Source organism: Uranotaenia lowii, chromosome 2 (genome assembly GCF_029784155.1).
Source record: "Uranotaenia lowii strain MFRU-FL chromosome 2, ASM2978415v1, whole genome shotgun sequence".
NCBI classification, from domain to species: domain Eukaryota; kingdom Metazoa; phylum Arthropoda; class Insecta; order Diptera; family Culicidae; genus Uranotaenia; species Uranotaenia lowii.
This window is the reverse complement of record NC_073692.1, coordinates 156,365,061-156,392,717: the sequence shown is the minus strand read 5'-3', so window position 1 is coordinate 156,392,717 and position 27,657 is coordinate 156,365,061. Positions and strand designations below refer to the sequence as shown.

General features: G+C 36.0%; 2 protein-coding genes across 2 annotated transcripts in view; one reads left to right on the top strand and one right to left on the bottom strand.

Moving 5' to 3' along the window:
* The first annotated feature begins 4,348 nt into the window (after positions 1-4,348).
* On the top strand, positions 4,349-7,972 carry LOC129748220 (uncharacterized). The gene is made up of 2 exons (XM_055742736.1): positions 4,349-4,906; positions 5,089-7,972. Exons 1-2 carry the CDS (start codon positions 4,697-4,699, stop codon positions 5,731-5,733), a joined length of 855 nt encoding a protein of 284 aa, XP_055598711.1. The 5' UTR covers positions 4,349-4,696; the 3' UTR covers positions 5,734-7,972.
* A 15,511-nt stretch (positions 7,973-23,483) lies between these two features.
* The window catches only part of LOC129744096 (nephrin-like), a 457,247-nt gene continuing 453,073 nt past the window's right edge, over positions 23,484-27,657 (bottom strand). Inside the window, exons 13-14 of the mRNA XM_055736459.1 lie at positions 25,150-25,260; positions 23,484-25,080 (exon numbers count right to left, since the gene is read on the bottom strand). Coding sequence (XP_055592434.1) covers positions 24,775-25,080; positions 25,150-25,260 — 417 coding nt within the window. The 3' untranslated portion in view covers positions 23,484-24,774. The remainder of the gene's footprint in view (positions 25,081-25,149; positions 25,261-27,657) is intronic.

Below are 27,657 nucleotides of genomic sequence, written 5' to 3'. Positions count from 1 at the left end.
TGTGGAGCCACTCAAAACGATGAGTGAAGTTAAGGAAGCCACTACCCAAGCAACCAAAAGTCTCGTTAAAAAGGTCGAACACAGCTTAATCAGCATAATCATTGTGCTGAAGTTCCTTTTATTCAGCCCAAAATTTAAGTTCTTATTGAAACTTTGAAGTTCCAATAGAGATTTGAACGGCATTCTATTCAGCCCACAAGTGAACGTTTAATCAACAAAAACAAAAAAAATAATTCTCCTCTCCTCTCTTATTTTGGTCATCACCAGGCCAAGTTGTGCTGCCGGTTTCTCGGTATCCATCTTTATTCCTCCCATCCCCTCCCTCAATTTATCATACTTAGTCATCATACTTAGAAAAAATTAGTCCTGGTACCAGATTTGAACCCCATCCTCCGAGATGATAGCCGAACACGCTGCCACGACGCCACGCCTAGATGTTGCCTTACCGGCAGCTATAATTCGAAGTGGTTATAAGCTTCCTAGAATACCCGCAAGGGCAACCAGCGGCCAACAGCAAAGACGCATGTTGATTATTACTAAGAAACATTACGAAACGGCGTATAAATAAATCATTCGTTAAAATAATATCGGTTTAAAAAAAATGAAATTCCATGTTTATAACTGTTAAGCATAAAATTATATAAATTCTTGATTTTATCTTGATATTTAATCAATGAATTGCTTCAACTGACTTTCAATGTGTGATAAATACGTGGTAAGTAAATACAGTTGGACGAAATTTTATAAAGTCAAAGTATTTACTCTTTTCAAAAACAATCATTTGCGGGTTAGCTTTAAGTTGTTCTGAGTTAGAGTTTCAAAATAAATTAAACATTTCAACAATTTCCAAGCTCCAAAAAATGATTTTTTATTATATGCCCTTTTGTGATGTTCGTTCACATTTCATATTCATGAAATGGCGGACATGTCTCACAATAGGCTATTTGAGGAACTTTCTGGTACTTCGAGTCCATAGAAGGCTATTTGAGATCCAATTTGTAACTTTTATTCTGAATGATGCGATTGACATGTCACAGAAAAGGCTATTTGAGGAACTTCTTGGAACTTGAAGTTCACAGAAGGCTATTTGAGACCTAATTTGTAACTTTTATAATGTGTGGATGCAATTGACATGTCACAAAACAGGGTAATTGAGAATCTTCTTGGAACTTGAAGTTCACAGAAGGCTATTTGAGACCTAATTTGTAACTTTAATACTGTGTGGGTGCGGTTGACATGTCACAAAAAAGGCTATTTGAGGAACTTTTTGGAACTTCAAGTCCATAGAAGGCTATTTGAGGAACCTTTTGTAACTTTCATGCTCACATTCGAGAAAATTTGGTACCAATTCCCTTTGAAACCTTTGTTCAGCGAAATTCGAACTATGGAGGAACGAGTTTAAGTAGATATGACACTTTTGGTTGCTTGGGTAACCAGTTGAATAGCAACTAGTCGGCTAGGAAGGTTGGCATTGCAGCTGAACTTATCAAAATGAGCCCGGACATGTTGGCCGAGTGCCTATACCGGTTGATGGTCCGAATCTGGGACACGAAGTCCGGATCTGGGAGGGGTAATTTGACTGTGATAACTACCGAGCGATTGCTGTCCTCAATGCCGCCGACAAAGTTCTATCCCAAATCCTAAATCCGCCGCCTAACGCCAAACGCCAAGAGATTCGTGGGAAGTCATCAGGACGGCTTCATGGAGGGACGGTCTACGACGGACTAGATCTTCACATTGCGGCAAATCCCCTAAAAAACCGTGAACACCAAGTAACTACGCACCATCTATTCATCGACTTCAAAGCCGCATACGACGCGATCGACCGTGACGAGCTATGGACAATTATGGACAAGAACGGCTATTCCTGAAATAAGACCTTACAGATCAAAGCGACGATGGATGGATCGCGATACTGTGTGCGGATTTTGGATGAATTGTCGAGTTCATTTGAATCACGCAGGGGGCTTCGACAAGGCAGTGGTCTATTCTGCATGATGCTCAACGTGGCGCTTGAAGGTGTTGTTCTACCGCAAACTGAAACGCGGAGCAGGAAGGGTTGGGTAAATCATTAATACATCCAAGAAGTATATGCTGGTCAGCGGATCTGAGACCAATCGAGCCCGCTCGTCCTGTACTAACAAGGTCACGATCGATGGCAACGAGCTGGAGATAGTCGAAGACTTTGTCTATCTCGGCTCACAGGTGACCGCAGACAATGTCACCAGCCGTGAGATCCGGCGGCGAATGATCAGCAGAAGTCGTGCTATGGACTCCACAAGCAACTGCAGTCGAGAAGACTTAGCCCCCTTCTGGAAGTGTAACATGTACACAATGCTCATTAGACGGGTTGTCCTTTACGACGACTGTCAAGAACCATATTTTTGCTTTAATTTATTGCTTATTGCAAAATATTTTGCCAGTTAAACATAACCTTACGTGTTGATTTTTCAGATTACTTCGCATTTTACTTCTTCTTTCATAGACATTTGGTTAACTCTTACAATTTCCATTAAGATTTCCAAAAATAACAAGTTACATATTGTGATAAAAAGTCAAGCTCTGAAATAGACACCCTTTCGATGCTTTTAAAAGATTTTCATAATTAAGTCTATTCCCATTGCGGTAGTCAACATATTGCACATTAAACATATGAAGCTAGGTAGGTCGTTTTCTGTTCTGGTGTTCACACTGCCTGAGAAATCGATGTTCAAAAACGAGCTACAATACACACCATGCTTGGTATAGATGTCTAGGGGAGGAGCGGGCTATATGCGCCCATTAGGCAGAACACTGATTTAATCAAATATCACATCGAATATATTTACAAAAACTATACACACGTGTGCAGGCATCTGTTTTCTATACATTGGAGTAATTTTTATGTTAAAAATTTCTTCTGTTTCCAAGAAAACGATTTTATTATAAGTGTTGTCTAAAATGCCGAACCTCAAACCGTGCGGGCTAAGTGCGCCTATTTATGTTTTGAACAAAATTTCTGTTTTGTGGGCAATATTTCCGTATAATTTTATTGAAACTGCTAGAAAGTAATAATTTGCGTATGACAAAGCTGAAGTTTTATAAAAATCTTTGTATATTATAATTTTATGGAATAAAACAAAAGTTAGGGTTGCCATACTATGAAGACAGTTCATCCATGAGAAAAACTTTATCAAATCTGTTTTTGGATCTTCAATTCTCTCTTAAGATGTTATTCAGAGCTTACATTTGAAGGTTCAATGATAAAAATCATTTATTTATTCTATTTAACCTGTTATTTTAGGATGGAGGCATTTTACAAACGTGATGGAGGTATATAAAAACACTCTGTTATTCCACTATATAATCATTATTAAACCTCCACAAAAGCTGAAATATGCTTAATTTCTTTAGTTCATTTGAGTATGAAACAAAAACCATCGTATTTTTTGTTTTAAGCTTCTGTACGTATATTTTTTAAAAGTCGAAATATTACATCAAAATGTATCAAAACCTTGTATGATTTTTTAATTTTTTTTGAGTTTGTAAATTCATAAAATTCTTTCTTGCCTTATGTTCTAAGCATATCACCCTCAAAATGCATTGGTAAGATAAGCTGTCTAGTCAGCCATTTCATCAAACAGCCGTAGGGTCATTTAACCCGATAGGCCCATTTAGGAAACCTTTCCCCTACATAAAACGTCAGAGATGACGTTTGTAAAATTTGGGAGGGAAATGTCACATGCTTGGAATCAGGGCATGTCAACGAGCTGGGCTTGGTTTTTGCTAGAACGAAAGCTCTACCTAACTAGATTCTCCATTCATGTATTCGATTATATTTTATTGACCTGAGAAGAAAACAAACTCCACAAAAACTTCACACAATTTATTGTGCATAATTATTGGGAACTGTTCGATGCATTCCAACCGCCAGCATTTATTACAAGACATCAGATATTGACACACTCCTTTCTTCCCGTTCTCTATTCTCAGGTAATCTTTATGAGCTATCCTATTCCCTCTCTTCGACCAACTCCCAGATATCGATTTTGCTTGAATGGCTTGAGTTGCACACGTTATCCTTGTTCGGTAGTTGGTGGCATCGTAAAGGAATTGGACTTTGCTTGCCCGCCACCACCGTCGCCGCCGTTTCAAATAAGCACTTAATGAATGCATACAAAATCTAACAAACGTGGCAGCAGTGCAATGTGAATTCTTCTCTCTTTTGGGATTCTTTCGCTCTTTCTCCTTCTCTCTGGATGGCGGTTTCTCTTGCTCGCTTCAAGAAATCTTCTGCTGTGTTTGGTCTGGCTAGAGAGTTTCTAACGGACTTGGTCGTTGCTTTCTGTTTGACACGTTTTCCCATCGTCACAACGACAAAACAGCGGCCGGCCGGCCTGCTGGGATATTGCTGGCTGACTGGCTTGGGTGGATCGATTTTTCTGCTTTTATTTTGTTAATTTTTCGGCTCTCCGTGTGTGGTAGTAAGAGAAGCAGGAAGAAAGAAAAAAATGTCGGATGCCACGGGATATCCAGTTTAGATGAGCCCGTTTCATCCAGTTTATCGTCAGTTGAGGTCGGACTTTGCGCGTGATCGGGCGGCATCGGTTCTGTTGTGGTCGTTGATTGTTGAGGAGGTTTTTATTCATCAAAAGAGAAGAAAAGTCCCGGCGGCAGCCTACAGAAAAACAGAAAAGCCCACCGGACTGAGTGTGGAATGTTAACGAAAGATAAACTTGTGCAAATTCCTGCGTCAGAGTGGCACGAACTCCGGGATCTGTTTGTGGTTGAATGGCCCAGTCACGAGATCGCGTACTACACCATCCAGAACTACATCGATTGGTTTGCCATTGATCCGGAGATAAAAAATTTGCAGATCCTCAGCCTGAATGGGGATTGGCGAGATAATGGGACCTACCTTATTGTGGTAAGATGATCGATTTTTTTTTTCATTATAGCTTTCGCGTTGCTCCAGTCAATCTGCGGGCGGAAGTTGTGATTACTGGATGGCTGGAGCAAAACATGATGAACATGATGTGTAGTCGGCTGTACTTTGTGATTAGGCTGGAATATAATGAAAGTGCTTTGTTCCCTCTCTTAATCTCTTAGGATCGTTACCAAATGTTCGTGTACACTTTGGAGGCGAACAACGACTCGCTGAAACGTGCTCTCTTCTTGATCGATTGGGACTACAGTTATAAGATGTGTAGCATTCGCCAGTGTCATCGACCGGCCTTGGAAGAGGTCTTCAGGGCGTTGCAAATTGAGCTGGCATGGCAAAGGGTCAGTAAAGTGTATCGGCTGGCCGGTGAGGAGGCGGCCAAATTCGAATTTGCCATCCCGCAGGGTATGTATATGGATCGGATGAAGGTGGAGCATGCCCCGATGGCTAACGAGTTGTGGTCCCATCGCTGTCAGGGATCGGAATTCTACATGAAACGGATCGCCGCATGGAATCCATCAGTGGGTTTATTCGACGAAAACGGTGAACCGGTGGCTTGGTGCTTCGTTTGGCCAACCGGAGCCATCGGGCCGCTAGAAGTGACCAAAAAACATCACCGCAAGGGCTACGGGACTATCATTGCGAAGGCAATCGCCCAAGAGCTGGCCAAGATAGGCCGTAATTGTTATGCTACGATTTTGAGTTCCAACATGGCGTCACAGACGATGTTCGATAAGATTGGATTCCATGAAGTGGATGAGGTTTATTTTACGAGAAATCGCGCGCGTAAACTGGTGGAGTGGGACTGCTGAAAAGTAAACAACGACACGACACGGTTTGGGTCCTGCGAATCGCGAGGGGAATGCAAAACAAGTGATTATTATATTGAAAATACCTACTATTACGATGATTCATGTGCGGAAAATGGAGCAACATTTGAGTTCGGGTTAGGTTACGTTTCGGATGCGATGGTGTGGCTAGATTTGTTATCGCAATGAACATAGAATGGTTATTGATTTGTTGTAGAACTAGAAGTGGAAACTGTTTAGACTTGGATCATGTGTTTGTGGAACAGCAGGCTTTCTCCGAAGTTTCCAGTCTGTTATGTCTTCCATCTCTTAGACAGGTATATTTGGAGGCACAAATGCTTCAGTAATTTATCTGTTCTACTTAATAGTTGTTTGAATCCTTGAAGGTTTTCAAATGTGTCAAATTAACGAGAAGGTGATTTTTTAAGGGATTTTATTTTTAATATGCCTGCCCAGTGTCTTATCCAAGCAACAATTCAAGTTTTATAAGATTCTCTAGGTGCGCTATAAGGCTCTGCTGGCAATCAGTTTGAAGTTTCAGAAATGCACTTTTAAAACGTTTGTAGTTAAAAAAAAGGCCATTTACAAGAGGTTTTGAAGCGCTATATATGGTACTACTAGTATACATGCTCGATAATCGGGCGCTATTAAATCGGCCACGTACGGTAATCGGACGTATTTTGGGCCTGAGGTCAAATCCAACTGACACTCTACATTGGAACGTTTTGCTCAAATAATTTTACTCGAAGTTGATTTCAAAGATATTATACTTATCGGATACTTCCTTACGTCGATGGTGCTTGAAACTCTTAAATTAATTCAAATTCAGTTTACTTATTCATAGACAGTACTCGTTGATACATCAATAATACTTCTGTCTGCAAAGACTATACAATTTTTTCGACTGCCAATTTTTATTTCATTAAAACTAACGAGTGTTTTCATAGCCTTCTTTCTAGCTACGGGTCATTTATTGGTTTTAAATTTGCCAATGTTTGTTTAATTTAAGCAATTTCAATTTCTTAAAGAAAATAAGTAAATTTTTTTTAAGAAACTCTTTATAAAGACCCTCAAGATAAAAAAAAATGAAAGTTTTATACTGGTTTGTTGCTGTATAGAAGGGCATTTATAGGTTTCTTGTTTCAATGCGGTTTACAACTATCAAAGCTGTTTTTGTTTTTAATGAAAGATTATTTTGTGCTTGCATAGCATATAACAGTTGAAATTGTTGTTTGAGATTAAACATATTGTAAACGTATAAAAAACCTTACTCGTATGGAAATTTCAAAACTGAATAATTTTGAAAAAGTATAAAATAGTATAAACGATAGAATTTCAATTTGAAGTCTTGTCGATGACCACGTCAAGATTTTTTTTTTCATTTCTCTACATACTGTAAACAATCGAGCTTAAAATTATATGAGATTTATTTAAATAGTTATGACTGATTGTGGAAAAAATTTTAGGAAATACAAGCACTTCAAAAACGCTGTTGTAAAAAAATTAAGTTATTCTGAGAAACATTGCTGACCAACTTAGGAGCTTAAAAGTGTAGAGAATAATAACATGTGTTTGTTATGAGAGTCAAAAGCTGAAACCCAAATAAATTCAGGCTTCAAAATAGAGGATCATGGTTCAAAATCAGCTCAACTTCGGAAATTAGAGATCAAAATTTAAATTTTTCTTTATTCGTAAAATAATTAAACATAAAAGTAACGATTCAAAACAACAACTCATAGCCAAAATCAAGGATTCAGAATCAGAATTGAGAAATGTGAATCAAGTATTCACAGTACAGAATTAGAAAATAGAATTACCATTCGGTTTTTTAAATTTTAATTTTGAAATATTATGATTTTACAAAGTTGTGATTTGCAACAATGTTAAAAATGTATCAAAACAGATTAAAACGACATCATTTTAAAGATGATTGGATTTTGTTTTGTTTGGTTCTCCGTTTTGTAGCTCAAGTCTGAACCCAAATGTTGCTCTAGAAATAACTGTGCACTAGATTTATGGATGAAACTTTCATACCGATGATGAGAAAAATAAATGACATTTATACTAAATGATAATCGATAAATGAAGAATTGTACTCAAATCTGATAGATTGTAAGAATGTAACGAAATTTTGTAACGGTTCAATATGTAAGCGGCTATGTTATGATCAACATTTTATGTGTACTCGTTTGATTGTAATGATTTTTTTTCTTTTGGAAATATATGTAACTGATAAGAAAGATAAAAAATTGTATCTCTTGAAAGAAAACGGCCCATTTTTTTGTATGTGAAAAATTAGAATAAGGTATCTGTCAACGGCTAGGTAATTTTAAACTTTGATTGTAAATTTCTAAACAACGTTATTACGGGCCACCAATGCTTGCCAAAATCCAACAATTTTAGCTCCAACTCTGAATTATGGAGTAGCAACACATAAATTATACCTAAATGTTCTACCTTCCTCTTTTCGAGGTGGATTGGCGATTAGTAGCTTCATATAACGACATTTAGAGGGCAGCCCTATCATTATTGTGATGATTTGGATTCGACTGTCAAACCGCGTAATGGTGTTTTCCAAATAAAATTTTCAACATTCTCGAATTAAAAGCTACATTTTTGAAATTCAGTTTTGTTATAACTTTTGTGAGAAAAAAATGAATAATGAATTTTTGTGTAGGTTTCGATTTCTATTTACTACTATTTAATTTTCAAAATTTGAGAACATTTCCATTAAAATTTTAAGGATTGAGTTTTCAAAATTTGCCAGCATTGTTTTCGTCCAAAAACAAATGAGGGAAAAAGTTTGGTACTTTCAGGTTGAAAGATTTATCAATCCCTTTCCACGGTGTGCCAAAATACGTTATTAAAAATAAAAAATGACCACCAAAATGGCACTCGACATTCGAAAGATATAGTATTCAGGCATCTATCCTGGAAATTTGGAAATGTTTCATCGGGCTTTTTTGAAATTAGAGTGATTTTAAATTTTAAGTCAATTTGCATTAGATTTCCAATGGGGTTTTTCGACCTTATGTTCTATGACCATGTATTTTTCTGACTACACATATTTTATGACAATCATCCAGTTCAATGAATTTTTAGAAAATTTTATGCCCGACAACTTTGTGGAAGACTGGAAAAAAATTTGACTTGATCCTGAAAAGTTATTGGCAATTTTCTAAAACTTTATTGGACTGATTGAAATTTTTTCATGTTTCTTAAGTTTTTTTCAATTCCGCTTCACTAATATCTTTCCAGGCGTAGTTTGAATCGTTTTTGGGTCTTTGATAAAGTTGTTTGGGATAGAATTTTCAGCACAAATGTCTATGTAATAGTAAATCTATGGGTAACAGTCATCATACGAGCTCACAGCTCTTTGAAACCAACTGCTCCTGTATCTGCCCAGAATGTGTTCGAAATGAAAGTTGACAACAACTTAAGCGCGAGGAAAACCCTTAGTATTACACGAAACTCTTCCGTAAAATGGGTATAAATTTTGAGCCTAATCTTAAAGAAAAGTTAGGCTCATATAACCGGAAATTAAAGGATTTCTTCGAAATCAAGAAGTTGGGTGATATGGGAGGAAACGAAAGTATACTTCGTCGATGTAAAAGAAATTATTCAAAAGATTCTAGACTCGCAAAATATGACTGATGAAGAACTAATTTTTAAATTTGGAATAGACGATGGAGGTGGTTCTTTTAAAATTACTTTGTTGGTGATTTCACTGGGACAGCAGTCCAAAGCTGAACGTTTCAAGGATGGCGGTGTTCGAAGGTATTTTAGAAATAGTTATGAACATTAGGCTTATAGTATAATAACATCAAATTATTTAATCAACTATTAGGCTTTTGATTCATGCTCTTGCCCCAAAACTGGAAGAAAAATATGAGAATATTGCTCCAATTTGGAACGCGCTACAGTTGCAAGACATCGATGGATATGTTGCGGAAGATTTAAAAGTCATAAATATTATAACGGGCATAATGGCTCATCCGTCAGCACATCCGTGTCCATATTGCGATGTCAGTAAGCAATATTTAATGACACATAACGGAAACTTGAGGACTTTGGGGACAATCAAGAAAAACGCACAGCAATGAAAAAGAAGTCAACTGTAAATCTGCTAAGAGATTTTCATGCTGTGTTCACGAGCCACTCTTCAAAGGATCTGACAATCAGCTAATATTAACTGCCGCTCCCCCACCGTCTTTGCACTTAACTCTCGGAATCGTGAATGCCTTGTTTAAGGCAGTTGCAGCAACGAATCCAGAGCTAGCAGAATTGTGGACTGCAAAGGCAGGAGTGAGGCATCTCCAACAAACGTTTGGTTTCACAGGAAAAGCTTGGCATAATCTAATGGATTCCTCAGATATGCTTGAAGGTCATTTTGATGTGCAAGAACATTTAAAGGTAAGTAAAATCGATAAATAAAAAAAACACTTAAAACTGTAAAAATACCGATATCGCAAGCACTGAAGCTGTTCCAGGAGATTTACAAGGCATGCTTTAAGGAAAACTTAGATTCCGAGTACACATCACTCATTGAGAGTTTTCTACAGTGTGGGAGAATCTCTGGGAAAATCACTGAGTGTATTCGGAGAGCAAGCCTCGGAGAGTGTTCATCATGATTTTTCAGAAACGTGGAAACTATATCAAACCCCCGATACATCGAAGTTGTACTATGATCATCTCTTAAATGCTGTAGTGGACTATAACAGTGGTCATCTGTGTTGATTTTTAATTTTAAATAAAAAATATCGTTTATTTTTATTGTTGAATCCAAAAAGGTAATCAATAATGACTATTTTAAAGCCAATATTACGCTATTTACCTTGTTCGACTAAGCACATTTTAAGCACGAAAAAAATGGTTGAAGACCCAAAAACGATTCAAACTACGCCTGGAAAGATATTCGTGAAGCGGAATTGAAAAAAAACCTAAGAAACATGGAAAAATTTCAATCAGTCTAATCAAGTTTTACAAAATTGCCAATAACTTTTCAGAATCAAGTCAAATCTTTTTCCAGTCTTCCACAAAGTTGTCGGGCATAAAATTTTCTATAAAGTCATTGAACAGGATGATTGTCATAAAATATGTGTAGTCAGAAAAATCCATAGCCATACAACATAAGGTCGAAAAACCCCATTGGAAATCTAATGAAAATTGACTTAAAATTTAAAATAACTCTAATTTCAAAAAAGCCCGATGAAACATTTCCAAATTTTCAGGATAGACGCCTGAATACTATATCTTTCGAATGTCGAGTGCCATTTTGGTGGTCATTTTTTATTTTTAATAACGTATTTTGGCACACCGTGTTTCCCCTTTTTTTTCTACCAAAGTTGGAACTAAGCAACACAATTTTTTCAAATATTCATGAACATCTAGAACTCCGTTAAACTCAAATAATATCACCCTTATTCTAGTTGGCTAGTGAAAACTAGGTGGCTCTGCTTGTCAAAATGAATTTTGATCTATAGGTTGCGCTGATCAATAATTGATGCTAGTACAATCTAGGCGACGCTAGTGTAATTTTTAGTTTCCAATTATGTTTGAAAATGTGTCACCTACTTTAAATTTAAGATATACGATTAAATTAAAATTTGATAAAATCCTAATAAATTTTTAAATTCTTATTAACAGTTGAAGTATTTTTCTAGTTCAATAATCGTTTTTGTTTTAGTGTTTATATTCCTTTTCAAATAAAACCATTTCATAAAAAAACTTGAAAATTGAAAAATTCAACATTATTTAGATTAGAAGAAAGATATCGTAAACAACGTAAAATAAAAAAAAAAACAAAACTTTTTTCGGTTATAAAACACTTAAACAGAGCTTAAATCAAATTTTGAGAAAAATCTGTGACTGTGAATTTATTAAAAAAAACCCATAGGACGATTTTTTTTATGTGTGAGCAGGGAAAAGCCCCTGGGAGTGGAGCTAATTTCAAGCCACTTCTCCCAAAGGTATAAAACCTCCTCATCACTCTTTCATTTTCTGTATCTTTTATGTAATCTTTCCGAATGATTTGATTATACAATATTTTTACATTTTCTTTTTTGATTCTTAGATTGATTAGATGCAAACAGTTTTCATAAGGTAGTAGTTCGGCTGGTGACGGTGGAGGCGGTGATGGAGGTGGTGGTGGTTGGTGGCGAGATGATAAGAAATATTGGAACAGGCATTAGTTTGACGTTAGATACAGGTAACTAGCGGTTTACGCGAGTGATGTAGATCCAGGAGTTTGATGCGTTCCCAGTGAGAAAATTCTCTTTCAAGGGAACGCTAGCTGTCAGGTAACCGGAAACCGGACTGTTGGTTTAGTTTACTGGATGTAGTATGTATCCATGTTAGCTTTGGTGCGTCGCTTGATGAGATCTCTGAATTTGGCGATGTTTCTTTCCGATCGTATGTTTTCAGGTAATCGGTTATAGCAAGTCTTACCGTAATATGTGAATGCTTTTTTTTTTGGCAAATTCTGAGGTGGGTTGAGATAAGCTACTTTGGTTTCTCAATGCATATCTGTGATCAGGGCGGTCGTAAATATGATGGTGATGAGCGATTGGGTTATACAGATGATTGTGAATAATGCATTGATTGCATTGATTGGAAGAGTAGATTTATCAGCTTCGATGTACAGATTCTTGGTCGGATATAATCTAGGACGCTTGTATACAGCCTTTGAGCAACGGTTTTGAGCTATCTGTAAGGGTTTCAGCCTTGTTCTGGTAGCAGCTCCCCAGATAAATACCGAGTACTGAAATTTAGATTGAACAAACCCATGGTACATAGTCGCGAGTTGTTTGCAAGGTATGAAGCCATTAATCTTCCAAAACAGGCCGCAAGCCGAGGTTACTTCGCTTTTCAACGATTGAATGTGATGTGTCCATTTCAAACCAGAGTCGATTGTCAATCTAAGGTAAGTGAATTTTGTCACACGTTCAATTTTCACCGAGTCGACAAGCAGATACCATAGTCCAGTGTCAGAAGTTCGGAACGGGTTCAAAATCATGTGTTATGTTTTCGATAAATTTAGAGAAAATTTGTTTTTCGCTAAAGTATTGTTGAAGATTTGAAGTTCATTTCATTCCATGTACGGAGTAGGTTGTGAGCGAAGAAAGCCGATGAGTTTATTTTTTGACAGGAAAATTTGCTGCAATTTGTGATACATGTAAAATATTCGGAATTGGAAGCTATTTGGTGGCTAAAGTCCGAGAAATGGAACCGACCGGACTCTGGAATAGAGGCCCACCCAAACGAAGACCTACTAGTTAGCCTCGGTTCCTGCGAAGAAGCAAAGTAAGCAGTTTTCCCAACATCCCCTGATCCAGTCAAGCCGAGTTTCCCGAAATTTTTGCGCAGTTAAAGCTATTCTTGCGTCCTGAATCATCCGTAATTATAGTTTCCCTTTGATTTGGTGAGCCCGTTCTGTTTTTTCATCTGTTTATTTATTTATTTATATTCTATTTAAAATTTATAGCCAAAGACCTATACAATCCTATGAACGTTTGGCAGGGAACTCCACGCTTCATTCATCCCTTGTTTATTTGTTTATTTGTGTAAAAACATCAACGGATAACATGTTGATCCTAATGATAACTTAATAAAATAATGAGTTAAAAACTAGTTAAATCTACAAAGTTCTCGAAACCATTAAATTTTTTCTTCGGAAAGTAGTCCTTGAAGCGTCGAAGTCGAAGTACTAGGCGAAGCGGTTGAAAGTTCTCAAAATTCCAATAAGAGCGCTGTTGGCTCCGTAGTTATTCAGCCGGATGGGAACATAGAGCTGTAGATTTTGGTTCCTTAATCCTCGGGGTCGCACACTGAGAGGAGTAGCCTCCAGCAGCATGGGAGCGTCAATCCTCGACGCAAGGAGATCCACTACGATTAGAGCACGTGCAGCGTTACGACGGCAACGGTTTTCATAACTGGGCAAACGAAACGGATCTAACCAGTTCAAGTTTCGCAGGGCATACCGTATGAAACGCCGCTGGATAGCCTATATTCGTTCAGCTCCGTTCTGGTAAAATGGGCACCAAACTGCAGATGCATATTCAAGCGTTGAGCGAACTATGCTGCAATACAAACTTTTTAGGCAGTACACATCTTTAAACTCCTTTGTTACGCGAAATAAGAAGCCAAGACTTCTAGACGCTTTATCGACGATGTAATTCGTATGAGTCTTAAACTCCAGCCGATGGTCTAGGATAACGCCCAGATCGTTGATGTGGTCCACCCGGGCGATGATTTCGTTCCCAAGAGAGTACTCTGCGTGAAGAGGGTTTTCGCTTGCGAGAAAAAGAAATGACCGCACATTTGCTGTGGTTCAGAGGCAAGCAGTGTCACACCAGTGAGCGAAGGTGTTGAACTGCCTTTGCAAGAGATCGATATCGTCTTGGCCATTGATAGTGTGGAAAAGTTTGAGGTCGTCGGCATACGCAAGTTTTGGGCCGTCCAATAGAGTGAGAACATCGTTAAAATAGATGACAAAAATTATCGGTCCCAAGTGGCTTCCCTGTGGCCAGGGACCGAAAACAGCACGAACACAGTAAGTGCAACACAATTTGATGACACAGCACTTCCGAAACGAAACTGTGCTGTGTCTGTGTCAATCTACTTTTGTTGCGTGTCGGCCGCAACACAGCACAGTATGCGACACAGTTGACGACACAGTGTGTTCGTGTGCCGGTCCCGATACGATTATCATTGTTGCTCCTGCCAGCTAGCTTTTTTTTCAATTCGTCGCCTACTTGCTAGCAGCCGAACTGGATAAATTTTTTTCTTTTGCTTTTGCTCAACACAATGTGAGTGAAGAGCTTCGCCATGGAAAATACGGAGAAATGCTGTCCAGTCAAGTGCGACGGGTGAAAAAATAGCCTTGCTCGTAACAACACTGTGCTGCGTGCTGTGTTATCCTCGACACGACACAACTGGGAACTGTGTCGTGTTGATTTGATGCAACACAACACAATTGAAGTGCTGTGCCAAACCAAAGTGTCGCACACAAAAATTTATGTGTCAGCACTCCAGGATTTGTGTTGCACGTTATGTACTGTGTTGTGTTTGTGTTTTTTGTCGGTCTCTGCCTGTGGCACACCTGAACAAGCGGAGAATTGTCTTGAAAAGTAATTTCCAGTTTGCACAGATAACTTTCGTCCCGTTAAATAGCTTCGAAACCAGTCCAGTAGGGATCCACAGAATCCAAAGCGTTCGAGTTTAGCAATAGCAATATCATGATTTACTTTATCGAAAGCAGCAGACAGATCAGTATAGATGGCGTCAGTTTGTGACTTCATGGTGAAGCTATCTTGCACGAACGATGTAAAAGTCAGCAAATTTGTTGTCGTGGATCGTTTCAGCAGAAATCCGTGCTGATCATTGGAAAAGTATTGTTTTGAGGACGAGAAAATCGGATCCAGAACAACCTATTCGAACAGTTTGGCTATCGAACAAAGAGCTGTTATTCCGCGGTAGTTGTTCACATCTTTCTTATTTCCCTTTTTGTGAACAGGGAACATGTAAGCTTCTTTCCAGTGCGAGGGAAAGGTTGCGAAGTCCAGCGAAGCTCGAAATTTCATATTGGTTTCTATTTGACAAGAAGCTTTTTATGAGGTTATGAGCTTGTCCGCGTAGTCCGTAGAAATCCAGTTTTTTTCAGAAGGATGGTGTGATCTATAGCATCGAATGCCTTTTTCAGGTCTGGTAAAAGAAAGCCAGTGTGCTTTTTGTTCTCGAGTACGTAAAAGATTTCAGTAAATAAATCAGAGGTTGCAGTTGTGGTGCTCTGCACCACTGCATTCTGAAGGAAAAAGTCGGTAATACAAGACACCAGCATTTTCTCTAATAGTTTACTCAAAATTGGCAGGACGGAGATAGGGCGATCATTGTTGGAATCTGTTTTTAATTCTTGTTTGTGGACCGGGACAACTCTAGCAACTTTAAGGTATTTCTGGGAATCTTCTAGTAGAAAGACTTTCGTTGAATACGTCTCTCACTAAATCCGAAAAAAACTGGAAATGTCGCTTGATAAATTGTGCGGGAATTTCATCGTCACTTACAGTTTTATTAATTTCAAGATTTTTTGCTTATTCGGGTTCTTTGAAACGACTGCGAGGGAATTGAGGCATTTCTACATGAATTTTGGGTTGGCATTGCTGAAAAAATTTCTAAAGTATTCTATTTTAGTAGTTTCTTTAAGGTTTTGAAGATTCCTGGAGGCATGTTTTAAGAGATCACGAAGATAGGCACTATTTGGATTTCTTTTAAATTTTCCAAGAATTTTATCTTCCATTTTCATCCACTTTCAAAGATTCAGTGTAATCCAGGGACAATAGCCTTTAATTTTTGCTTTGATTTTGTAAGTTGTTGTACATTCTTTTTTCAAACTTTTGAATGCTGTAATAATTTAGGTTAGGCGTTCATGGGGTGTGCAGGGGTTCATATTCCTTACAAACGTTTCGGATTTTTTATCAAGTAAAGCATTTTTAACGACTATTTTCTCAAGCGCCCGTACGCAAACACTTTTTCGCAAATTAATTGAAGATATTATACAGCGATGGTCACTGACATCTGTGAATAAAGTTTTGTTTGTGATCCTCGATTGAACAGCTTTGGAGCATAAGACATGATTTAGTATGTTGTTGCTTATAGGTCTCGTGGCGTTCGTATTTGTTACTTGAAAGTTAAACGATTTAAGAAGATCAATGCATTCGACAGTACTTTAAGCAGTCAGACTATTAACTGGGATATTAATATCACCAATTGTCACGCACGAATAACCCTGCTTGGAGCTCGATAGAATCGTTTCATGTTTGGTTAAGAAATTGGTAGGGGAGGAGTGGGCTATATGCGCCTATTAAGCAGAACAATGATTTAATAAAATATCACATCGAATATGTGTACAAAAACTATATACACGTGTGCAGGCATCTGTTTTCTATACATTGGAGTAATTTTTATGTTAAAATTTTCTTCTGTTTCCAAGAAAATAATTTTATTATAAGTGTTGTCTAAAATGCCGAACCTCAAACCGTGCGGGCTAAATGCGCCTGTTTATGTTTTGAACAAAATTTCTGTTTTTAGGCAATATTTCCGTTTAATATCATTGAAACTGCTAGAAAGTAATAATTTCCGTACGACAAAGCTGAAGTTTTATAAAAATCTATGTATATTTTAATTTTATGGAATAAAACAAAAGTTACACGCTGCTTATTTTAAACTCAAAATTAAGTAGTTTTGGTTCAAAACAGCACTTCAGTTGCAGCCCTCAACTTTGAGTAAGACTGAGCAAACGCAAAAACTAAGTTCTGACTGGCATACTCAAACCTGAGTTCGAAAGCGAGTTCCATTTTTTGAACTTTCTTTATGCCTTTATTCGTAGCTACCCAAAATGCAGTTCTCGCAGCCGAACTCGCTAAGTGCTTTCAGTTCAACACACGCGAGGAGGGTTCAATTTTTAGTTCATTAGATCGATCTCAGTTTTGCTCCTTCGCCGAAGGAAAAATGGGATTAGTTTGAGTTCGCAGTTCGAACTTCCTTTTGAACCATCGCAAGGAGAAAAAAAGGAACTCAACTTTAGTTCATACAATCGAACTATGATTTGACCACGGTCAAACAGCACTTTAGTGGCAGCCCTCAGCTTTGAGTTTGATTGGGCAATAGCGAAACTAAGTTCTGACAAGCATACTCAAAACTAAGTTCAAAAGCGAGTACCATTTTTTGAACTGTTTTTTATGCCCTTGTTCGTAGCTACCTGAAATGCGGCTCGGCAAAAATGGCACGAATGGGATTAGTTTTGAGTTCGCAGTTCGAACTCCATTTTGAACAATCGCGAGGAGGAAAAAGGGTACTTAACTTTAAGTTCATAGAATCGAACTATGTTTTGAACCTCAGTCGTACTTAATTTTGAGTTTAAAAAAAGGAGCGTGTAGGGTTGCCATACTATGGAGGCAGTTTATTCATGAGAAAAACTTTATGAAATCTGTTTTTAGATCTTCAATTCTCACTTAAGATGTTATTCAGAGCTTAGATTTGAAGGTTCAATGATAAAAATCATTTATTTATTCTATTTAACCTGTTATTTTAGGATGGAGGCATTTTACAAACATGATGGGGGCATACAAAAACACTCAATTATTCTACTATATAATCAATATTAAACCTCCACAAAAGCTGAAATATGTTTAATTTCTTAAGTTCATTTGAATAAGAAACAAAAACCATCCTAGTTTTTGTTTTAAGCTTCTTTACGTATAATTTTTAAAAAACGAAATATTACATCAAAATGTAGCAAAACTTTGTATGATTTTTTAATTTTTTTTGAGTTTGTAAATTCATAAAATTCTTTCATGCCCTATGTTCTAAGCGTATCACCCTCAAAATGCATTGGTCAGATAAGCTGTCTAGTCAGCTATTTCATCAAACAGCCGTAGGGTCATTTAACCCGATAGGCCCATTTAGGAAACCTTTCCCCTAATACTGTACGAAGCAGGTCTGTACATTGCCTGTACATTAGACTAGTTCACTTTTCGGTTTTTTTTCGCAGATCAAAACCGGACTTATATGGGTTGTTCCTCATGCATTTTCAAGTATTTCTGCCAATTTTGAGATCTTTTGAACTAGTCTCTGTTCTGCGCAATGAGTTTTCGTGAAAAAAGTCGATTTTTCTTGAAAATATTCTTATGAGAGTTCTAGCAAGCCACTGTTATTATAATACGGTAATTTTTTGTTGCATGGTGGTTGATATTATAACCATTTTTATGAATCTGTTCTAGATAATCGTTCAAAACAAACCGAAAAAATTTAAAAAATCATAAACTACCAACTTGTACAGAAATTTTACTTACAAGTTGAGAGTTAAAAATCTGTAGTAAATCAGAAAAAAAATTGTTTCACAAAATCTTTTTTTGTAAAGCTAGCCCTTTTTATTACCTTTCTATTGATGCAATAAATATACAAATTGGTTGTATAGCGGTCAAGTTATTTGAAGATGTTTGCAACAAATTTGATTTGATAAAATATTTTTCATTCAAGTTTGCTCCCACCAACTTGTGCACAAGAAAGGATATTTTATTCAATCAAGTGCCCCATGACGGGGCCAGGAGTTAAAAAAGCGCGCGCTTTGATCAAGTTGTAAGCAAGTCCTCTTGATGCCACGTTTTTCATGTTGCATGAAGCTAAAACTTGAATAGGAACACAAATATGATTTAAAACTGGTGCATAAATATTTGAATAACTTTGCTCCTATTCTAGCGATAATTACATTTTAAGCATCAAATGAATGGTAATAAACAGGGCTATCATAATAAAAAAATATTTTGTGAAACATATTTTTTTCTGATTTACTACAGATTTTTAACTCTCAACTTGTAAGTAAAATTTCTGTACAAGTTGGTAGTTTATGATTTTTTAAATTTTTTCGGTTTGTTTTGAACGATTATCTAGAACAGATTCATAAAAATGTTTATAATATCAACCACCATGCATCATAAAATAATCGTTCAATATTAACAGTGGCTTGCTAGAACTATCATAAGAATATTTTCAAGAAAAATGGTCTTTTTTTCACAAAAACTCATTGCGCAGAACAGAGTTTAGTTCAAAAGATCTCAAATTTGGCAGAAATACTTGAAAATGCATGAGGAACAACCCATATGAGTCCGGCTTTGATCTGCGAAAAAAACCGAAAAGTGAACTAGTCTACTGTACATTCATATGTTGTTCATTGATATTCAAATAAATCTGTATATGGTGATAACCAGCATCATGTTCACACCTGATTTCATCATAACGAAAACTGTCTCTTACATATAAAGCAAGCAAAATCGACATTCTTTCCCTCTTTGTGTTCTAAAATATGTTACCAGTATGCTAGAAAGCTCAGAATTTCAGGAATTGTAGTTTAAACAATAACAAACAAGTTTGTAGAAGACTATGACGCGATACGAGTTGACTGTGATGAGTTATTTGCAATTGAATGTGTGATTTTTTTTTCGCGTTTCATCGATATATCGTGAACGGTGTATAGGGTGATTATTAGTACTAACTTGATTGCATTGTCACACAATGAGAATAACAGATAGAAAGTTTGTGTCCAAGGCAAAGTTGTAGCTTATTTTATAACAAATATCTGCAAAAGTTAAAAGAAAGGTAACAAACTTTCTATTTGTTATTCTCATTGTATGACGATGCGATCAAGTTAGTGCGATTATTAGCCCATACTCCGTTCACAATATATCAAAGAAATGCGAAAAAAATCACACATTAAATTGCGGATAACTTATCAAAGTCAACTCGTATTGCATCACAATCTTCTACAAACTTATTTGTCATTGTTTGAACTACAATACCTGAAATTCTGAGCTTTCTAGCATACTGATAACATATTTTAGAACACCAAGAGTAGTATGTCGATAGAGAAAGTAAGAGAAAGTATGTCGATATTTCATACATTTTGCCGAAAATCTCCATACAGATTTCAAGTCCTTTGCGCCAGCTCGCGCTTCTTCCAAATGACCTGAAACTTTCAGAAAGTCATTTTTTCACCTAAATGCACAAAATTAGGGGGTGCCGCGTGGAATATAATGTTTTTTTTTCGTTGTGGGCCAGTCTAATGTTTCCCCTAAAATTATTATATCCATAGTTTCTGTAAATTGTTCCAACGTCATTTTTAATTCATCGAATTTGGATAAATTATTCAATCCTCTTGTATTTAGTTGGAATATGTTAAGTTCATTACGATTGTTTTTAATACTAGAAGCATATTTATATAATTCATAGATGATATTATAAAAGTAATTTTTTGTTGTGAAATCCATTTAGTTTATTACAAATTTGCTCTTAACATTACATTATTTAATCTGCATGCGTTTCGGCGACGACACGATAAAAGATGAAGTAGATGAGTAATTCAAGGCTCGCTTAAAATTTTTCGTTTCCAGCATTGCTAGCAGTTCGCATTTGGTTCCAATTTTGTCCACCTTCGCTGCATCAGTTTTCTTTAGAAGAATTATACCGCCTCGTCCTAATATATTTGCCAAATATATTTGTATCCTAATTCATCCTAAACTAGCCTCGATTCCTTCAGCAGCTCTTTCCCATATGACGTCATCTCGTCCCGCAGAGTTACTGTCTTGACCGAACCACAATAAAATTCCTCGATGTCAGCTGCCTTCAAGACTCCGTGCAAGCGTTTCTTGTCGAACAATTCTTCCTTTTTTGTGTCAGCTTGGAAAACAACCAGGACCGGCGCAGCATTTCTTGTAGTATTATTCCCGTTTAGGCGTTTCGCGCTAATAATGTCATTATTTTCCAATTTACAGACTACTGTATTTGCGATAGCAACGATAACTTCGCGTAAATTTTCGCTTTCTGTGGATGGTAGTCCTAGAGTTATGGCATTACACGAAAGCCCTTCGCGATAAAGATGATCGATTTCAGATTCTAATCCCTCTACACGCTTTGTAAGGTCAACATTTTTATCCTTGCAATTTTCGATTTGTAATTTTAGCTAATTTTTTTCGGATCTTAACAAAGCTAAACCTTTACTAAGATAATCGAGTTTGGATGCTAGAAACTCCTGAGAAGCCTCAATGTGTTTATTGGTTTCCTGAATTTCGGCTATTTGCTGTTGTGACTTTTCTATAGCGGTGCGTAAATTAGCAGACTTGCGACGCGCTTCGTGTACACTTTGTGCTATTCCGCGAATTTCTTCCACAAGAACATCGAATCCCTCATTTTTTTGGTGCTGTTGGATATGAAAGTTCAAACATTGCGAAGAGCAGAAAAATGGTTTACTTCTTGCTCTTGCAATTGCATTCCCTCGAAGTTTTTTACACTTGAAGTGAACAGATTGATTGCAAGAAAAACATACGATGACACGCTCTAAGTTATGCTCAACGTGATCACATATAGCACAGATGGGAGATATTAACCAAACAGTAGTGCCACAAAGTCCTCCATACAAGAGTTTAGAAAATTTGGGAAGCTTTCAGGAACAGGCATATAATAACTGGTTGTTTTGAATGTAAGGATTGTTTCAATGTAGAGTTTTTCGTCAAGAGCCAGCTAGTTTACGAGAAATTTGCGATTGAAAAAGATGTACATGAACTCTACATCGTAGTTAGAAATAGAAAATTTACAAAAAGTCACCGTAAACATCCGCAATTGTCGGAACCGTATCCCTTTTATTGTTCACATTATTGTTTTAATAGCCACCGTCCCCACTTACCCCGCGTCCCCACTTACCCCGGTGTACTATACATATAATTGAAGAAATCAGTTTACCTTTGTTGGAATTACGCGCATAATAATGTTTCGAATAAACCCTAACGTAGTTGCTATCCAAATCTTTTTCATTTTTACATTTTGATTTAATCGCGAGAGTTTGGAACAGCAAAATAAGTTTTTATGTTCTTTCGAACACTCAATTACTTGAAATCCGAATGCAATAGATTTATTTTAGAAATTTTATCACTGTTTAAGAACCCCAGTGATGAAATCAACGTCTCTGAGATTCTTCAAATTACTTCATTTGTTTTAAGTTGTTTCTTCACAAAGTTGCTCCTTTAAAAAAACCATGCTTTTAAAAGCCTAAACTGGAAACATGATTATATACCACAGGAAGACTTCCTTTCTCTCAAGTTTTCAGGAATTAAAATAAAATTAGGGTTCAACTTTTTACGGGTTCATGAAATTCACTTTTTCTTACCTCATTGTGTTGTCAAATCTTAATAATAAATCTATTTTTAGCCGAAATTTTGAAAATTTGAACTTTGTTTTGAAAAAGTAATTCGCCATCTGACATAAGTGCTTCTAGCATCATCATTTTGATCGCAGTGGCCTCTGAGTGTCGTTTTGAGCTGCAAATCATCAATAAAAATGAAGTATTTAACTATCAAAAACTCGGTAATAGATAACATTTTAGATAATCAACAAAATTCACTTTTACCTGAGCTGCCAAAAATTTGATGACTGATTTCGGCAAGTCTAGAGGGTGCAGAATTCAAATATGCCAATATTTTCTTTGAAAATTGCTTTAGAATTTTTTGAACTTTTTTGTGAAAATGTAGAATCATTTGAATAAAAACTTAAAATATAATTAGATGATTTTGATCCAAAGCTCATTTTTATCCTAAACCGCGAATCATTTTGACATCTGTGAAAAAAGTTTTCATTATTATTTTTTCCGCCTCCAAACGAATGGCCGTACGTAGTATTATTTTTTCCTAGAACATATGTACCTACGAAAGTTTCGACGAAGAGAAGAATGTTTAAATCCTCTTTAAATAAATGAAATAGAAGAAGAAGAGAAGAAAATTGCGACCAAAAGAAATATTTTTTTTTAAAGCATAAGTAAAAATGTGTGGCATCCTTCAACAAAGTAATGGAAAAATAATGTTTCATATATCAATACATAAAAGTTAAAGATGTTTCTGTTTAATTTTCCAAAAACTTTTCCAAATTTTCCAAATTCAGTTTTAGAGTATTCATATTCAGAGTAGCTCGAAAAATAAAAAAATTAAGCAAAGTATTATTAACCCTTGATTGAATCAACAATCAGAAATTCATTCGAAATCAGATTTTGTACTTTGAGGGTTTATTTGAAAACTTCTGAACGTCACATGTTCAAAACTAGAGGGATGATAGACAAATTGTAATAAAAAAAATAAAACTCAAGGCGTCAAAATCTGTGCTTTTAATTTTGATTCGATTTTGCAGAATGTTTTCTCAAGAATGAAAACTCGTCCATCTAATATTTTCATAAAAAATCTTTATTATACAAACAATCTTTTGTTTTCTCAATAATACTTTCAATAGCAATAATAGTACAATAATATATCTTTTAGGTACACTTCCATATTGAATATAGATTAATTTTTATAACCTTTAGCTATTCCTTTTTTCATCTTTCTCTTGTGTCTAGCTTACATATTTCGTCGTTTGTGTGTCTTTCGCTAGTGTATCTGCTTCGTACGTTTTTTTTGCGCTGCCCCTTTTTACGAGTTCCTAGATTATTGTTTTCATTTTCAAGATTTTTTACTGCGTCGATTTTTGTGTGCTTTCCGTTGTTGAAATTCGCTTTTAGGATTTGTTTTTTAACTAGTTGTCGTTGATTAGGCTGATACTGAAAAGTAGTATAATTTAACTTATTGAGATGAAAAATGTTTATAGAGGTTATTTACAAAACGAAAATTCTTTATAACTACAGTGAATCTTTGAAATCATATATCTTGAAACTTAAATTGGCCTTCCATTTTTCATTCAAAGGAGAGAGAAAATTGAAAAAAATAAAAGTTTAATGATTAAGCCATTCGACGAATTTTACAGAACAGGGGAGGTTTTTTCCTAAATATATAACATTCTTTCCCAACTTTATTCTTAGATTTTCTGCTGTTATCTGCTTTTAGGTTTTTTTTTTACTTATACACTATCACGTAGTTGTAGAGCCATAAAAGTTTACATTTTGTTCTTTTGTCACATATCTTATCAGAAGAAAACGAAAGAATTATGGTAACAAAGAGCACATTTTTGTTAGGTTTATCTTCTGCGTATCGTATAGTTTTTACACGCACACACATACATACATATCGTGTCGATAATCGGAGTTTTGTAGAACATTCAATAGAGCATACTCAAGCACATTCAAAAACTTACACGCTAAACACTGAAAACCGAACACATTTCTGATGAGAGAATGCTTTGAGAGCAGAATATTTGAGATAAAGAGAAACAATAGTTGATTGATGGTTAAAGAATGGAATAAGTGAGAGGTTGATTTAAGAACAGTAAAATAATATCAACTTTACCATGAAATAACATTTGAAAACGTGTTTCGATAACGAGTTCTGTTTTTATACAAAAAACTGGATAAGAAATTAAATGGACAGCGATTAATTTCGAATATTGTTCTGGTTAGTTATTTTTAATCCTTCCGGTTTTTCTCTCAATTTCAAATAACAAATGGGAATTGCTTTTAGGGTCATGAGACTTAAGTCGAATCTAGAAAAGTAACGCGTAACCGAAAGCCACGTGGTATCGATATCACACACAGCTCTCCGGCACGTGGTTCGTCATCAGGAAGTCTTCAATTCCTTTCAGGTTGATTTCGGCCTCGGATATGTCCTCGTCCCGGAAGCTCAGGATCGTGGTGGTGGTGGTGGTCGTTGAGGTCGTTGCCCCCAGAGTTGATCCTCCGCCTCCGCCGCCACCCGTTGTCGATGAGCTGGAAGTGGTGGTGGTGATGGGAGTGCTCGGCGGCGGTGGCAACCGGACCGTTTTGGGACGGAACGAAAACTCCGACGTCATCGGGATCAGCTCTTCCTGCTGGATGTCGGTAAGTCGGGGGTACTGTGGAAGGGTTTTCTGAATGAGTTTAAAATCTAGGGTCTCTGGTTGAAAGATAAATAGAATACTTACGGGAATTAAGTCGGGATCCTGCTCGTCGTCTATGGTTTCTATTTTATTCCTCGTTTTAATACTACTGCCCATGCTATTTTTCCACTTGGAAGCCTTTTGAGATTTCTCCTTCTGCAAAGAAGCGTTAAAGAGAGATGTTAAAATTTTGAAAATGTTTCATACATTATTGAAATCTGCTAGTATCTATCTGGAAGTGGAAATATTTTTGATCTTTTTTCCACAAAAAATTTCTTTAAAATTTGTACATCGAACCAACAATTTAAATTAATTGCGGTTAGCGCAACTTCGTTAAGGCTTAAGAAATAATGTCCATAATAAATTGTATGCATCTCTAGAACTCTAATAAAGCTTTAATTTCTGGCCGTTCTAGCTATCTGGCTAAACGTCATCATGACTAATTTTTTAAGCTTCAATAAAATGTTAGCAATTTTCTTTTTATTCGTTGCAATGAGTTTATCAAATATTTAGTACACGGTGTGTTTCTAGAAAATATTTGAAAAAAGAAACTCTAATTTTTCAGAAATGGAAAATTTGGCCTTTTCTGAGTCATTTTCAGGCAAAATTATACTACTCGGTCAGCGAGTCCCCATACGCGTCGTTTTTTTTTGAAGATTTGTAGTCCATATTTAAAAATTTTCATCTTAAAATTACTCCAATGCAATTTTGTTCTTTGATAATTTGATTTTTTTTAATCACGTTTTTGTAATTCTGAAACATAAAAATATCAACGCCTGGCAAGATTAGTAATTTTGATTTCCTGAAAAACTTATTTTCAAATGAATATTTTTTTTAAATTTGTTACTCAATTTTATCGGCCTTATCGGTGAAAAGTGATGTTGTTTTTAGTAAGGACATCTTAAGATTATAATTTTTTTTTTGTAGAAAAAATAAAAGATGGGGAAAATGAGCGGGTAATTTTTCGTGATAGGGAAAGGGAAAGGAAATTATTTTGGAATTCTATTGACAATCCTCATAACTAAAAGCTTCTTCTAAATCGATAAATACAGTGATTAATCTTAAACAAAATTTCAAAAGACTTACAAAACTTACTTGGACAAACATGGGCCAAATTTCTTAAAATGATGAATATAAAGCTTCCAAAATTTCGAAAAATCAAACGACTCATTTTGATTTATATTTTTTTGTGAACCCTAGCAAGGCCGGGTAAAAATTTGCTAGATAGTTACAAAATAAATATGATATATTTTCTCACATATTAAGCATATTAAGTTTTTTTTTAAGTTTTTATTTTCTATAAAATTTGAAAAATCGAGCAATAACTGCACAAATTTTAACATTTTTCGATGCCGTAAAAAACTTTACCCAGTATGACGGATTGGCTTGATTACCTACAAACTTTTTACTGGTTTCCTCATGCTATACCAACACTGTTGATGAATAAATATTTTTCGAACAATCACTCAATTTTTTTAAATAAATATTTTCATAATTCAGTTAGGTGTCGGGGGTAAAATGCAACAAAACTCAAATCAAAGACGTTTTTGTAAATCTCGTTTCCATGTGCTGGAATATGAATGTTTTGCATCACGCGTTTGTAAACAATTTCATTCATCCATACAATTTTTTTTATGATTTCAGCTTGTAGAATTTATCGTAGTATTATTTAACCCCTAAATGTATGCAGCATCCTTATTTTCAGAAAAAAATGTGAAAATTCGTTTCTACAGAACAAAAAATTGGTGCAATTGGTGTTTTCATGCGTAATGGTCTTTAAGGCATCGCAAAAATTTTCACACATCCAATCACATGTTTTTGGAAAGTTAAAATAACTAAAGGAACCAATAATTTTTCTAACTATGCAAATTTGATATCCCATCATCCTTTAAACTTTTGATGCATACCGAGTATGATAAACTGTGAACATAAGTTTTTTTTTTTTTGGCTTGTGATATAGCTCAGTTGGCAAGTCTGTTGTCTCCTGAGCAGATGTCCGCGAGTTCGAGCCCAAGAGTAAACATCGAACACAGTTGTACCGGATAAGTTTTTCAATAACGATCCGCCAACCGTAACGTTGATAAAGTTGCGAATGCCATAATGATGGTAAAACGACTATAAGTTTTTTTTAGAAGCCATTAAAGTTGAAAATTGTTGCATGTTGCCCCAGTTGACGGTAATACTTGACTCTGTGATGGCGTCGCGTTACGTCACAATCGTTCATGAACAACTGTATGGATACAACGAACTAATACTTTTGGTAGTCCTCACATAAAGATAAACCACATAGCTCGTTTATGGCATTTTTGTATTTTGTTTACCTCAGATTAAATTTTAACAAATCTCAGCAAACCAGTTTAAGTTAGTTAGAGGCAGGCCCGTGCGAAGGACCCGTCCATGGGGGGGGGGGGTTTCCGAAATTAAAATTTAGCTAAAAATAATAACTATTTCAAATTACACAATAAAGAAGGGAATTGATTTCTAACATCATGTCCTTATTCATAATTTTCAAAAAAAAAAAAATTTTAGTGATAAAATGAGTTAATCTTTTTT

Bases quoted from the DNA above. Each gene is read 5' to 3' on its own strand.
- LOC129748220 (XM_055742736.1), top strand. From the start codon at position 4,697: ATGTTAACGAAAGATAAACTTGTGCAAATTCCTGCGTCAGAGTGGCAC. The intron at 4,907-5,088 runs GTAAGATGATCG...TTAATCTCTTAG, and splicing joins ATGGGACCTACCTTATTGTG to GATCGTTACCAAATGTTCGT.